Source organism: Haliotis asinina, chromosome 8 (assembly GCF_037392515.1).
Source record: "Haliotis asinina isolate JCU_RB_2024 chromosome 8, JCU_Hal_asi_v2, whole genome shotgun sequence".
Lineage (NCBI taxonomy): Eukaryota > Metazoa > Mollusca > Gastropoda > Lepetellida > Haliotidae > Haliotis > Haliotis asinina.
The window spans coordinates 48,055,244-48,070,542 of NC_090287.1; the positions used below are offsets into that span (position 1 = coordinate 48,055,244).

General features: G+C 37.0%; 1 protein-coding gene across 1 annotated transcript in view; it reads right to left on the reverse strand.

The window, feature by feature from the left end:
• LOC137294107 (ectonucleoside triphosphate diphosphohydrolase 5-like) overlaps positions 1–15,299 on the reverse strand; it is a 39,169-nt gene that overhangs the window by 6,831 nt on the left and 17,039 nt on the right. Inside the window, exons 3-10 of the mRNA XM_067825062.1 lie at positions 13,497–13,791; positions 13,001–13,080; positions 12,307–12,450; positions 9,342–9,417; positions 5,425–5,460; positions 4,683–4,768; positions 4,259–4,338; positions 255–319 (exon numbers count right to left, since the gene is read on the reverse strand). Coding sequence (XP_067681163.1) covers positions 255–319; positions 4,259–4,338; positions 4,683–4,768; positions 5,425–5,460; positions 9,342–9,417; positions 12,307–12,450; positions 13,001–13,080; positions 13,497–13,716 — 787 coding nt within the window. The 5' untranslated portion in view covers positions 13,717–13,791. The remainder of the gene's footprint in view (positions 1–254; positions 320–4,258; positions 4,339–4,682; positions 4,769–5,424; positions 5,461–9,341; positions 9,418–12,306; positions 12,451–13,000; positions 13,081–13,496; positions 13,792–15,299) is intronic.

A 15,299-nucleotide genomic window follows, 5' to 3' on the forward strand; every position in this document is an offset into this window, starting at 1 on the left:
AAGCTGTGAGATAGAGTGTCCGTTTATTAACCACATATTCCTGCGAGCATAAACATTTGCACATTAAACTTTACCTTTGATGATACTTTTTCAAATAAATCAAGTTCAATTTAGCAAACCAGTGTTCCATCGCTTTGGGCTTACCTTCAGCACAATGCAAACGAAATATCATTTAAGCAATGTAAAAGAGGATCTGTTTCTGTATTTGTGAATGCTGATGAATGGGGAGAAGTTATTCCAGACTCTCCACTCACCGTCCTCATCCTCTGTCCCTCCCAGTACCCGGAATCTGGCTGACATCAAACCCAGTCCAAGGTAACTATACATGGAAAGAAAATATCTATCATAAATAACTCATGATTCTTTATAAATTGTTCACAATGCACAAGATTTATCTTTCAAAAATGATCTGTAAAATTCTGATTGATAACCTCCAAACAGAGAGTGTACATCAAAGTTTTACTGCATTAGGTGTTTAATGAATAAAATACCACAGCTGTTAAATTTGGTAAAAAGTAAACAAATGTCAAACTTTGAAAACAATGAAATATGGGTCGGCTAATTCCTTCTTTGCAAAAATAGTATTATATGCAGATATAGAGAATCTAGCCCAAGTGTCTACTGACATCACTTGATAAAGCTACAAATATCCAAGGCTTTCTGAGGATATTTTTACCTTTATCGAGTGTTGATATAACTGAGACACAAGAGTGAGGTTCTACTTACCATCAAAAATCATTCTTCATTAGTTTTTTTTAAAATACCATTAGATTTTGCAGTGCAGCGATGTCATAGCATTGTGACATCATCAAGTTCATGACATCATAGCATTGTCTGGGCATTGTACAAATCTACTGTCACAACGATGTCTCCTAGGACTCATATTGATAATGAGTATGCATGTAACCATCCAGAAGGTGCATGCTCAAAGTGTGTATCTCCTGTGGAATGCAGTTTTGGATGATAAATAAAATCACATGTACACTGTGTCTGTTCTGTTTTTAAACAAATTTTGGATTCAATTAAAAAAAAATAACATAACCTGGAAGAATTTTGTTCCAATGATTGACTGAAAGCAAAAATTATATATCCCGATATCAAGATATTTTATTTACAGCTTTTACTAAATTTATTTAAAAAATACTAGCATCTCCTTTGAGTGGTATTTAATAAGTTGTGAAGTACAATGCAGACATATTTGTGGATAACAACCACTATTACTGTGTGAGTGCAATGTTTCAGTACATAGTTTTGTACTGTTGTCTAGCAGGCTGCCTTCAGAGGCAGGACTGACATTTATTGAGTTATTTACATAGTCTAGGTTATTGAAGTGCTGCGACATTTAATAAAAAATTGTAATAAAGTCACAGACTCAGTATCAAATGAATGACACACCCTATTTGCGACCCTAGTGCATGTTTTCTGTAACACAGATTCTGCTGAATGCTACAAGAAATAAATTAAAACAAATGCAAATATCCAATTTAAGACAGACGAAAGCTATAGCAACAATGTCAGGCTATTACCTCGTTCAGGAATGTATCCATCAATATATACATAAAAGAATGACATTCCATTCATCTACAGTTTGTAAATAATCCTACTCTATGTCTTGTGTCTTTCAACAGTCTAATATGCGAAAAAGTGACACATCATTTGAGAATTTTTCACACTGGTGTATACATAATCTCACTGGTCACCCAGGACAGCACACCTGGCAACTAACTGTAGGATGCCCGCCATTAGTTAGCCAATAATGAGCAACAATCAATCAATCAAGGCAGTGGCGGTTAATTCTTTGTAGGAAGGATGTTGTTTTTACACTTGTACTTTATGACAGGGTGTATTCAGTTTAGATTACATAAATCTACACTCATAAACACTGCCTTTTTGACAAATCTTCTGTGGAAGTAATTAATCAATCAGTGTGTTATTGGTTAATACTTCGATTGATGTTTGTTTTTGTAACTCAGCTGATAAACCCTCTTGCATCACTTACATGCACATATTACATGCAATACATTATCCACTACAGACCTTAATTTATAATGTTGAGTATTTACTCCAGATACAGGAGAAATGCCAAATGGGAACGTATGTCGAGTAATTTTAGTGGTGTTACCACTATTTATACCCATTATAAATTCAATAACTGCCCTTGAAGTGAATGATGACAAATAACACGTGTAGGTTTATACAATCAAACGCGAGTTACAGCAAGGAACATGTCTGTGTCGCATGCAGCCTGAAAACACTTTTGGACCGAAACTGTTTTGAGGATACCAACAGAACTTTGTTGTTACATAAAAAATGCACAAAGGTATTTGCTGTGTACTTGGGTAAAAGGGTATAATCAGGTTTTTTATGTAAAAAACTTTCCAAATTTCTCTGCCAAAGGCAAAGTCGTTGTTGTTAGTTTACAAATTCAGATAAATCAGCTGTGTATGTTTTTATTATCATAGATAATAAACCAGGGTCGTAGCTACCAAAATTTACGTATGATGTTTGGGCATCCGGCCTCCTCACTTTTTAGGGTGAGGAAATTCTGCTAATGTGGACAGGAGCCCAGTCCCTTTGTACATCACAGTCGAGGAAGCGGGTGCTGGCCAATTTGCTGCTTAGTTTCGTAATTAAACCGTTGACGAGAAACATTATTCGCTCCTCATCAGTGCCCCTTTATGTTCTAGGGACAAGCAAACTGGCACCATATGATTATGTTCGTTAATCAAAATGGTGCCTGCCACATGAGTTAAAGCTGTAGTTTTGTTCCCCATTTTATGCTGTTAAAATATTATATATCCATAAGAAATTCAGAAATTACAGCCACCATGTCCAAATCCTGTCAGTAACGATAATGGTAGTGTTGTACTCCAAGTACAGAAATAACATGTGTAGCTTAAGTCATGATGACAGTAATAGCCATAGAAAGTCACTGCCAAAGAACAGTCAAAAATAGAAAAAAAATTGTCTTTTTTATTATTTATCTCCACAATTTATGTAGGTGATATGTGTAAGTGTGGCATAGATGAGACAGGAAACAAAAGATCCTTACTGAGGAGAGTTTATAGCAGAAATGAGCGACACAGGTTTTTTCTGAGTCTGAAGTGACTTATTTGGATCAGATCATATGCAAATTAGTGTGCAATGATACTGTATTATAAAGAACACTTTATATAATGTCCATTTTGAAATTAGACTAAGCTGATGATTATACATGATAGCTGATGTAAAAAATAATAACATTCATGCTGAAACTATTTTAAAAGGATGTAGCCTCACAGTCACTACAAAAAGAAACTGGTAGGAGGGGTCGTCTCAACAGCAAAGCCAGGAAAAGGGTAGGGGTCAGGCTAGGGGATAGAGATATCAGTTAAGATATGATAATCCTTAACAGGAATTAAACTGGGGAAGTACACAGCATGTCAAAACAATCTACAAATATTATCTTGTCCTGCTGATCTTTGGGTGGTCATGCCATCTGGGACGTAGCTACCATAATATTATGAGGAAAAGCCCGGGCTTCACAAGATTTTTGCGAAAAGGTTGGACAAGCTCTTTGAGAAGGGTAGGAGATGAGTGAGATAACATGACAACATAAGAGTAAATTGAATATATACAACATTCACAAAAATACACACAGTAATTACATTGTTCAAAATGAAAGCTGATGACAAATGAATGCTGATAACAATTAGCCGTATAGCTAGAGAGGCTAAGTTTGTAGATGTCACATGTACAAACATTTATTGCATTAATTAAACAAATACTGGACGGTATGAAGGCCTCCAGATGGAAGAAGTTCTAAATATTGATATAAGACATCATACTCTTTTACATACCTCAGCATAAACTTCATGAAAGAAGGACATGTAAGATGCCAAATTCAACACACATGAAAAGCACAAAATATCTTTGAGATGACCCCTTGTGTCTGTAGGCTGCACATACATTTCATGTCAAGTGAGTTGTCATACCTGGCAGAGTGGCCTAATTGCCAGCTATAGTCTGATATACAGTTTTCATATTTTACATGTGTATTCATAATTCATAAGTTTTGCCTGATTATTCGAATAATCATGCTTCTCTGGATACACTCTTACGCATCACACTGAATGCCCAGTTAGGCTGAAGTGAGTTATTTCAACATATGTTATTTGCAGTTGTTAAAATTTTAGGGATACAGAGTAACAGCCCGAAAACAGGGGTATTTTTTCTATTTCCGACAGTACTGGTACATTAGTGTTTCTGCTGTAGTTACCTGTGTGTATATAATCTATAGTTTCTGTTGAATAGATTAGTTCTTGTAAGGTAGCTGTCTGGCACACTTTCGATTGTCTCCTGGAAAATATGAATACAAACTGACAAATGGCATTATCATTAGTCTGACTGCATTAGATCTATTTGAAGGGGAAAGGCCAAAATTAAGAAAAACAGTTCTGACCTGCTGACATTCATTCTCTCCCATACTTACTTCACATTTCACTAATGGCAGTATAATTAACACTATCATCTTTTCTTTATGGTACAGAGTCATAGTTTGGTAAGTGAAAGAACATGTGAGCATCTTTAGGAACCCTTGCTACTAGCCAAACAGACCTTGTGGGTTATTATGAAAATGTACAATTTTACTTATAAAGACAAAATATGATATATCATCACATGAACCAATATGTTCCACTCACCTTTTGTTTTGGCACAAACGTGATCTGTGTTGAACCGCCCCCTAAATCAAGGGCTGCAACCATTTCTCCATTTTTGTGAAATGCACCTAAAAATCATACAAACATTACATATATCTCATCTGCCATGTTTTCACAAAAGATGACAATTTTCTGATAATAAATCTATGTATATATATGAAATATATTTCATTAGGGAAGGGACCCATGAAGGTCCCGGGGTAGAGTAGGCCTTTAGCAACCCATGCTTGCCATAAAAGGTGACTATGCTTTTCGTAAGAAACGACTAACATGATCGGGTGGTCAAGCTTGCTGACTTGGCTGACACATGTCATCGGTTCCCAATTGCACAGATCGATGCTCATGTTGTTGATCACTGGATTGTCTGGTCCAGACTCGATTATTTACAGACCGCCGCCATATAGCTGGAATATTGCTGAGTGCGGCAAAAAACTAAACTTAACTCACTCACTCATTAGGGAAGGGGGTTGTAAATGTGTTTTTATCTAGGGAAACACAGTCCAAATAATATTGTTCTTTTTGAAAAACAGGTAAACTCACTCAAAGAACTGATCTACAAGATTACATTTAAACAACAGTTTTTGTGAGTATTACTGATACAGAGATCATTTCCCTTGTGTTGCCCTAGCATAGCTATCACAGGCTTGTATTATACAGCATGTATTGTCAAGAACTGATATTTACTAATGAGAGACTGACTAGACATAACTTAAAAATTACTCACCTTCCAAATAATTAACTGTAACCCAGCTGAAAATACCTGAAAAGTTCAGTTTGATTGGGAACATTATCAACAAAGGTAAAAATGATTAGAGTACAACCTCTAACAAAGGAGTGGCTTTTCCCTGTAGTGTAACTAACTTGTTTCTGAAACCACAGGTTCAGCTAGAATACAATTTCCAGTGGGGTATTTTTGGTCTAAACTGATACTTTGCTGCCCACTGGACCCTTACACAACTTTGTAGGAAGTACCTTTGTGCATGATTGGTGTCTTTAGCCTAGGCTGAGGTCTGTGCTTCTATGATGCGAAAGTCTGAGGTGAGTCTAGTTACCCTTCCAGTATCATTTGGAATGAGACTTGGACAAGTTTCTGCTGACTTGTCGTACACCCACTCTTACGCTCATGTCATCGTCTGAAATTAGGTCTCTTCACATTTCACACTGCAAAGCAAGGACCGTGAATACAGCACATTCCTTGTCTGTTGTGAGATGGATGAAGTGAACTGATGTGAATGGTGATCCCTGTTCAACAGTGTAAATTGGCTTGTAAGATTGCCAGTTGGGACTGGGAAACAAGGACCACCTTTGCCATTGTGTCTAAGTAAGCATTAATCATCTGAACACTATCTGTTGCAGTCTCCATCATAAAAGTTGATGCTGCATCTGCTTCATCAGCTTCTTTAGCTGAAAGCATCATCTTCCTAACTGATGAGACAAACAGATAGCATAGACTTTGATTGTTAATTAGGGGATGTACTCTCTCATCAAAATCCCTGATTCTCCCCTTTTCTGATGGAGAGATGTTGAGGTATTTTGACTGCTAATCCTTTATTAAAAGAAGGTGATTTGACTAGTAAATCTCTGTCTTGAGATGCATAAGAGTTCCTTCTGTCAAGTGAAGAACAGTCCCAACAGTCTAGATACTTCAGTGAAACAATAAACTTTAAGTGTGCTTCTCAGTGTACAGTCAGGCTGCGTTAATCCGAACACTTCTGTTTTCCATCAAAAATGTTCGGATAGTGAAACGTGCGGACTACCGAAGCAAACACCACTTCCCTTTGACATACTGAGACAAGAACATACGAATGTATGCATGTATCAAATGACTTTATTACAGTTTGTAGACATAACAACTTGAATATTAACATAACAATCAATCAATGCAATGTCTGAACAGATTATTTATAGTATTACACATACCAATCACTCACTTGTGTTGAAAGAAATCTCCAATAACAGTCTGTTTGGAGAGTGGCTTGGAAGACGCACGCATGCTGACCATTGTCTCCAAGTTTTTATCATCTCCAACACACTCGAAATAATTTATCATAGAGTCCATATAGTCAGCCGATGAAGACCAGCGCTAATCACAGGCTTTCACGAGGTAAGGCTATTATCCGAACCTCTTTGATGTACCACCGAATTAATGAAGCAAAACCATGTGTAACTAGCCAATCTGTTACCGCTAATTAACGTCCGGATACAGAGACTGAAGCATCGGATTAATGAATCAACAAGTAATGAGTTTATATAGTAAACAAGATTGGTTACAGCCAGCTACTGTTCGGATATCGCGGGAATCGGATTGTCGGGGTCCGGACTAACGCGGCCTGACTGTATATTAGATCATCTCTTGCTTTCCTAGAAAAACTACATTGGAGGTTTTTTGTTTTGGAAGAGAAACCTCTTCCCAGGCTTTACTTTTTGTTAGTAGATCTCTTCCCAGGTTTTACCTTTTGTAATTATCTTTTCATATCTCTGCGTGAACATCAACATTCTAATGATATATGAGTGTTTGAAATCAACTGAAAAATATCATTCAAGATTATGTTCAAAGTGCGTATGTTTTGCCAAGCAAGATTGGGACTGCATCTTTCAGATTTGTAATCAGATGCTCTACCACACGGTCACTGGGCCCACAAAGGAAATGGGGTTGAATTATCTATTTATAGGTACTGTCATTAAATTGATTTCACTTACGCAACAGTTATTGTTATGTGGCTTCATTAAAAGATCATCTACATTGTAATTATCCATCACTGACAGTATATGTGTTAGAAAAAACTTCTCAGCTTTGGTAGACAATGTAAAGCCATCTCCAGTCTTACACTGTCTACCAAAACCTCAAGGCGTGTTTTCTCCCATACATGATCCATATTTCCATTCCCTAGGAACTTTACATGAAATTACATGGCAAAGTCAGTGACTTATGAACTCTTGCTGAACTGAAGGAGGAGGATGAAGATCATGGACATTATGTTGAGAAATTTTACTGAAATGGTAATCTTCTAGACCTTTTGCCACCACAGACAAGGTCTTCTCTGCAGCAAACCTTGAATTAAAAGTCTGTTAGGCTTATGGATGGGGTGTGTCAGGACCAGGTAGAACTAGGCGGATCCCCTGCTCCTCTGAGACCTACTGATTACCTATCATAAATATGTAGGCATACAAAACTGAGTCCTAAGGTGCAACTTCCCTTTAGAAATCTTTCTTTAAATGAGATGACTCCTGTGGATAGCTCTTATGACCAGAGAACACAAAACCATGGACTTTAAATTTTATATTCAAGCTAAACTGTGGATTCAGAAAAAAGTTTCAGGAAAAGTGCAACAGGTGATGAAACGGTGAATTTATAAGAAATTGAGATGGTTATATTTGTCATAGTTATAAACAGAGACACTAAGTTCTCAGACGGGCATTAGTATGATCTTACTCATTGCAATACATTGTTCATAAACAGAAAAAATCTTTGCAATATTTAATACATTTTTAAAATACTTAATTGATCATGAGAATACGAATAAGACCAGTACCGAATGCACTGACTATATTTGATTGCAGACAGTATACTTGTCATCTCATAGTTTACATTACCTATAATTGGTTGAAATAGAAATATATTTCTGTAGCATGTTTAAAGGTCACATGCAACGTAAAACACATCTTTGCACATTCTGGTAGCTTTTGGTATGCACTGAACAAAACAAATCATAGAAAATGCTAATTCAGCCAATAAAGTTGAAAAAAAAATGCGCTGAAAAAAAACCCTGTGAAATCGGAGTTCAAACAATTCACTAATTTTGCCCCAGCGTTGGGGGAAAAGTGGTATCAACAGCTATGCTGCACTGTGCTCCTAACATATACGCAGTGAATAAGTTTGTGGTGCTTGAAACAGTTTGCCTGCCCCGAGTATGATGTCGTGAGCAGTAGTCTAATCTTGGTTGTATATACAAACAAGATAAATAATCTACTCGTTGCGTAGAAAAAAACAAAACATGTTGATTGTGACAAGCAGCTGGTTCATTAATACCTATATGTCTGCCTGCATGTATGCTTATGACAATAGGCAATCACTGACCACATGCAATTTGAAATTAACACCTATCGGGCTTATACGCCATCAACAAAGAGCCACTAAGCGTATCGGCAAATGAACAAGTGGTCATAACAAAGACTTTTTTACATTTGAGTGCACATCCACTGGCTCTGACTGGGTTTGATATCGTGGATGCTTCATTTCAATTAGGGTAAACCCAAGTACAAAATATTGCAATTTTGATTTGCGATTATACCCTTATAATTTTGTTTGTTTGTTTTTTTTCTTTATCAGCAATGCATTTTATATATCATGAATAAGTGATAACTGGTTGCATATGACCTTTAAGCATAGACTAGTTGTCTTAACTCATCAGAGTTTAAATGTCATACATACAATATACTTAATCAACAATATTAAACTGATTTTCTCATCTGGCTTCATCTGGTTGGAAACCATAAACCAAAATTAAAAGATCTTACATTTAAGAGAACCCTTTTCACTTTCAGTATAACATTAACTTAAAAACCCTTGTGTTTCAGCTGTATAGAGATGTGACTGCTATGACAATACTGCACATATGTGATTACTGTAGAGTGAGTTACCTTCCTCAGAGCCACCCAGAATTTCAACACCATGCTCAACTTGGTGGAACATGGTTCTCCTGAACAGATCTGACACCTGCGAACAGGAAAAGTGCACATCATGCACAGGCTCCAACACTGGAGCAACGAATACACTCAGGTCCATATGATATGAATATTGGGTAACAAATACGAATAATTATTTCCAAATACAATATCGTAGTTGATTGATTGATGCACAACATGGAAGCCCCATGTTGACTGTTAATTTGTTGTAGTAATAACCAGTGATTGGACACAAAATTCACATTTGTTATGTAATAGACTAATAGTTCTAGTCCACAGTACCATGTGCAGCCATTGCAAACTGGCATGACTTACACTATTGCAATGCTAGTACATATTCCATTCTTGCATATTACACACTAAAAAGGGCATAAGGGCTCAAGTAAAACATGCTCCGTTAAAGGGGCACTGATGCAGGGCGAATAATGTTTCTTGCCAATGGTCTAATTACAAAACCAAGCAGCAAATTGGCAAGCGCCCGCTTCCTCGACCGTGACGGACAAATGGACTGGGCTCCTGTCCACATTAGCAGAATTTCTTCACCCAAAAAAGTGAGGAGGCCGGATGCCCATCACATACCATTATTTCAAAATATCCATGGTAATTACTTATCTGATTGTAACAAAATATCCCAGCAATGTAGTTTTTTTTCTGATGCCTGGATGGTATAGTGACTGATCCAATTTGATCCTATTTCTGTGTTTTTTACATTGATATTTAATCATGTCATGTGAAAATATGATGTCTACATACAAGCCATTTGTTTCACACAAGTCCGAAAGATTGCAAAGCTTTATATTCAGATAGTTTTGAGGGTTGGCTCAGCTGTCATAACAAACATCATACGTAAATTTTGGTAGCTACGACCCTGGTTTATTATCTATAATAATAAGAAACACACAGTTGATTTATCTGAATTCATAAACTAATAACAACGACTTTGCCTTTGGTAGAGAAATCTGGAAATTTTCTTACATAAAAAAAAAACTGATTATACCCATTTACCCAAGTACACAGCAAATACCTAAGTGCATTTCTTATGTAGCAACAAAGTTCCGTTGGTATCCTCAAAATAGTTTTGGCCCATAAGTGTTTTCAGACTGCATGCGACACAGAGATAACATTTTCCTTGCTGTAACTCGCGTTTGATGATATAAACCTACATGTGTTATTTGTCATCATTCACTTGATGGTCAGTTAATGAATATTTAATGGGTATAAATAGTGGTAACACCACTAAAATCACTCAACATAGGTTCCCATTTGGCATTTCTCCTATATCTGGAGTACTCAACATTATAAATTAAGGTCTGTAGTGGAAAATGTATTGAATGTTATGTAATATGTGCATGTAAGTGATGCAAGAGGGTTTATCAGATGAGTTACAAAAACAAACATCGATCAAAGGATCAAACTGATAACACACTGATTGATTAATTACTTCCACAGCATATTTGTCAAAAAGGCAGTGTTTATGAGTGTAGATTTACGTAATCTACACTGAATACACCCTGTCGTAACGTACGAGTGTAAAAACAACATCCTTCCTACAAAGAATTAACCGCCACTGCCTTGATTGATTGGATGTTCATTATTGGCTAACTAATGGCGGGCATCCTACAGTTAGTTGCCAGGTGTGCTGTCCTGGGTGACCAGTGAGATTATGTATACACCAGTGTGAAAAATTCTCAAATGATGTGTCACTTTTTCGCATATTAGACTGTTGAAAGACACAAGACATAGAGTAGGATTATTTTCCAGCTGCAGATGAATGGAATATCGTTCTTTTATGTGGATATTGATGGATACATTCCTGAACGAGGTAATAGCCTGACATTGTTGCTATAGCTTTCGTCTGTCTTAAATTTAATATTTGCATTTTGTTTTAATTTATTTCTTGTAGCATTCAGCAGAATCTGTATTACAGAAAACATGTACTAGGTCGCGAATAGGGTGTGTGTGAAATATGATTCACATTGGCAATTTATACAATGTTTAGATATTAAAATCATGTTAGAAATTCACTGTAAGTATAAGCAGACTGTGTGGAGTTTTTATTAACTTTCAAAATGCATACAAATGTGACAAGGAACTAATTAGGTTTATAAGACAAAATATAAAGACCTGACTTCATTATTTTTCAGTCCTAACGTTTTGGGGTTTTCTTATATCAGTGGCAGATGAGTAAACTTCAAGGTGTTTGATTTGTTTTTGCAATTGCGCATATGGGTAGCGCAGCAGAGATCACGAACCAGTCACGAATTCTGGGATATTATCCAGGTACTCACGGGAGAAAAACAATAATGAAAGAAACCACCAGTGCACAGAAATTGCTCTGCATCAGTGCCCCTTTAATAAAATTCATTCATATTCACTTCTGGTGATCATGAATAACAAATTGAATTCATAAAGTACTCCAGTTCGATTCACCGAACATGCGAGTGTATTGTAACAGCCTTATTATCTGCTGTTTTACTGAGTAATGATCAAATGATAAATAACTAATTATATCTCCCAGATAAACATACATCTCTATAACCACAGGGACGAGCATGGAACCTTCATATATCAGGTCCAATTGACTGATTTGAATCACTGAACTTTGGATAAACCCCTAAATAGGGTTAATGACTCACAAACTTACTGAAAGAAAAAACTTCAAGCAATTAAACAATAATAAATGAAACATGTAAGGGCAACATTTCATTTCCGGTCTCATATCTGCTACTTGTTGTCATTTATCTTTTTACCTAGGTCCCCCAGACATAATCTCTCACAATTCTTAAAAACAAGAATTGAGTGTTTGCCTGTGATTACAGAAGTAATTACAGTAAGTCTCTCCTCACTGAACAGATTTTCATCTCACTGACCAGATTTTCATCTCACCGAACATGATTTCACTTTATTTAAGAGATAATACCTCTTTTAACAGATTGTCTGCGGCTCCATTAGGAAGTAGTCTCAGACCTGCAGTGGCTTTGAGCACGATGGGAGTTTGTGACTGGAGTTTAGCTGGCACCTCAACTATGGCAGATTCTAGCATATTGTGCAGGCTCTCTGCACCCTGTGGAGGAGGAAGGAGCATCAGTGTGAAGGAATATACAACAATAAGTGAAGGACCTAAAGAACCAAGTCATATCAAGTGGTAATCAGTCAGACACAACACCTCTAAAGGCTAGGCTTCATAGGAAATTGATCATGTTTTGGAAGTGATGCTTCTTATCCATATTTCTGATGCTGAAATTTCAAACAGGCAATCAATCACTCTTAGCAATATTCCAGCCATGGCTGTCTGTAAATAATTAAATTTTCCCCAGACACTCCAGTGATCAGTATTGTGAGCAACCAAGCCTAACATCCTTTTGGTCATCCGTTATTACCAGCATAAGTGACAGGGGTCTAGTTCTACCCCCATGTTGTATGAGGAAACACTGACCTGGGTGATCACAACGTGTGACCTTGACATTCCTGTCACAATAACCCAACAGGTTGTTGGTGCAAGATTTCATTATACCTGCCTCTGAGACCATTATGAGGTTACTGGTTATTTGAATGCAGATGCTTGTGTAATGTTTACAAGTGTGAATATTGTTAAGTGAGAATACAGGTCTCACCTTGTGGGGATCAGCACTGTAATTGGAGAGGCCGGGCTTCACTTGTTGAAATGTCTCATGCACCAACTCTACATTCCAGTCTGGAACATGGACACAGTAATGTATAGAAACAATCAGCAATGCAGTACTCTAGTCTATGACATGAACCACTAGTCTGAAGTCAGGGTTCAGTGATCTGTGAAAGTGGTGGGATGATGGCCCTTCTTGACCTAATGCAGATGTCAATTTTGAGTTGCAGGAAACTTTGAAATACAATGTATTGGTTTGCAAATGATCAAATATAATCCACATGTGCACAAGTGAGTACGTGTCTGTTTGTAATAGTCCTGACTAATCATAGTGCTTTCCTTAACACTGTATTGAGTTGAAACATAAAAATCAGGTCACATCCTCATCCTCAAAACCATGACAAAAAGATCCTGTATTGCCTGAAGGATGCAAATTGCCTTGGTCAATATACAGAAACATTTTTTTTATATGCTGTTCTACCACTTACCCTGTTTTTTCCTGAAGTGATATACATGCATTCTGGAGCCTGTGCTCCCAGCATCAAATATAACAGCATATACATTCCTGGAGCTGTTAATATCCATGCTGAACTCTGTTTGACTGGGGAGGCCTGTTCCCAGAGTATATTCGCTATTTCCTATTTGTTCCCCAAGGGTCAGGATCATGACTTGGCAGGAAACATACACTCCAAACATCAATCCCACCATTGTAGATGCCACTGCACAATGTCTATTCAAATGAATCCTTTGACCAAAAATAGATAGTCTTGTTGGTAGCCATATCTGAAAGAGAAACCTTTTGCCTGTCTATAACAACAGATGTTGCCCTTATTATATAAACATAATGAACTGAAAATGTTAATGTAATGAATAAATATTAATATAGTTTATGAAATTTATCAGAGTAATATACAAACCTAAGTGGGGAAAGAGTCAGGAATTCATATTTTATGAAGTATCTACACCGGGCCATTATGACCACAGTGATGTTTGACTGATACTGGCTTGAATACAGTGACTAACACCTGTACTGAACTGTGAGTATCAGGGAAAATATCCTACTAGATAATCCAGTGTTGTACATCCCCAGTCTAGTATGATAAAGACCCTGGAGCCATTCACTGACACAGATTTTTTTGGGCAGCGACATTTTTCTTCTATCACGAAAGTCATTGGACTGGGTGACAGCTATAACAACTGCTCTGTATACAATTCAAAATCAGGTTCCAAACAAAACAAAGTTTTGGTTGTGAACAGGTATATACATATTAAAAGTGAAACAAAGGCAATCATTATTGGACTGATTTTCTACCAGACCTTGAATAGTTCATGATAATGCATGATATCCTAGTTTGTTTTTGAGGTCATCACTGTGGAGACATCAGGTAGTAAAACAAATAACAGTTCTGCTTCCTCCTTGATGTGGTGATAGTGTCTGTCCCAAGAGCTGCAGGTATGTGGTTCTTCAAGGCACCATTAAACCCTATATACATACTACCACTACAGAACTAGAGTAGGAGGCAGAAGAATATCAATGTGTGAATACCAAAACAAAACACTGATATAGGAAAAACTAACTGCAAGAGAAAAATCACATTTTTGGACATCCAGTTAGCAAGTTTCTCAAAGCTCCGAAGAAACATCCTTCTTGTTTTTGAGACAGACATTGATGTGTTTACCTCACACTTGACTGTTCCCACTTTTATCTGGCTGCAGCCTGGCAGTGTCGACATGCTATCACTGCAATATTTCAACTACTATTGATAAAATCTGTTCAAACTGTTCCTACTTTGAAGATAACAACACCTCTCCAGCTGTGACCTGCTATGTTGTGGCTTTGAAATTCTCTAAATCCTTGTCAAATACATGAGACATTTAACTTGAATGAAAAATACTATGGTAGTGGCTTTAATTTCAATATCACTTTATTGGTGTTCAAAGGAATAACTACGTCCAGTGTATAATTGTCTCATAGACCATTTGCTTGCCTCCTAAGAGAACAAAATTAATTTGGGTCCCTTAGACACCTCCTGATAACATATATCTACCTAAGGCAAGCATCCCTTCAATACAGGGCCTCGTTTCATTTAGCTCTCGTAAGTCTAAAATCTTATAACTTTTCTCGTAGCATTCGTACCGCCTATACTGTAACATAGGAGGTAGGAATGCTACGACAAAAGTTACGAGACCTTAGGCTTACGAGAGTTTTGTGAAAGGGGGCCCAGGCCTTTATTCCAGTATTTATGGTAGAAAAGATAGATGTTGGATGATTAAAGTACTGTTGGAAAGGG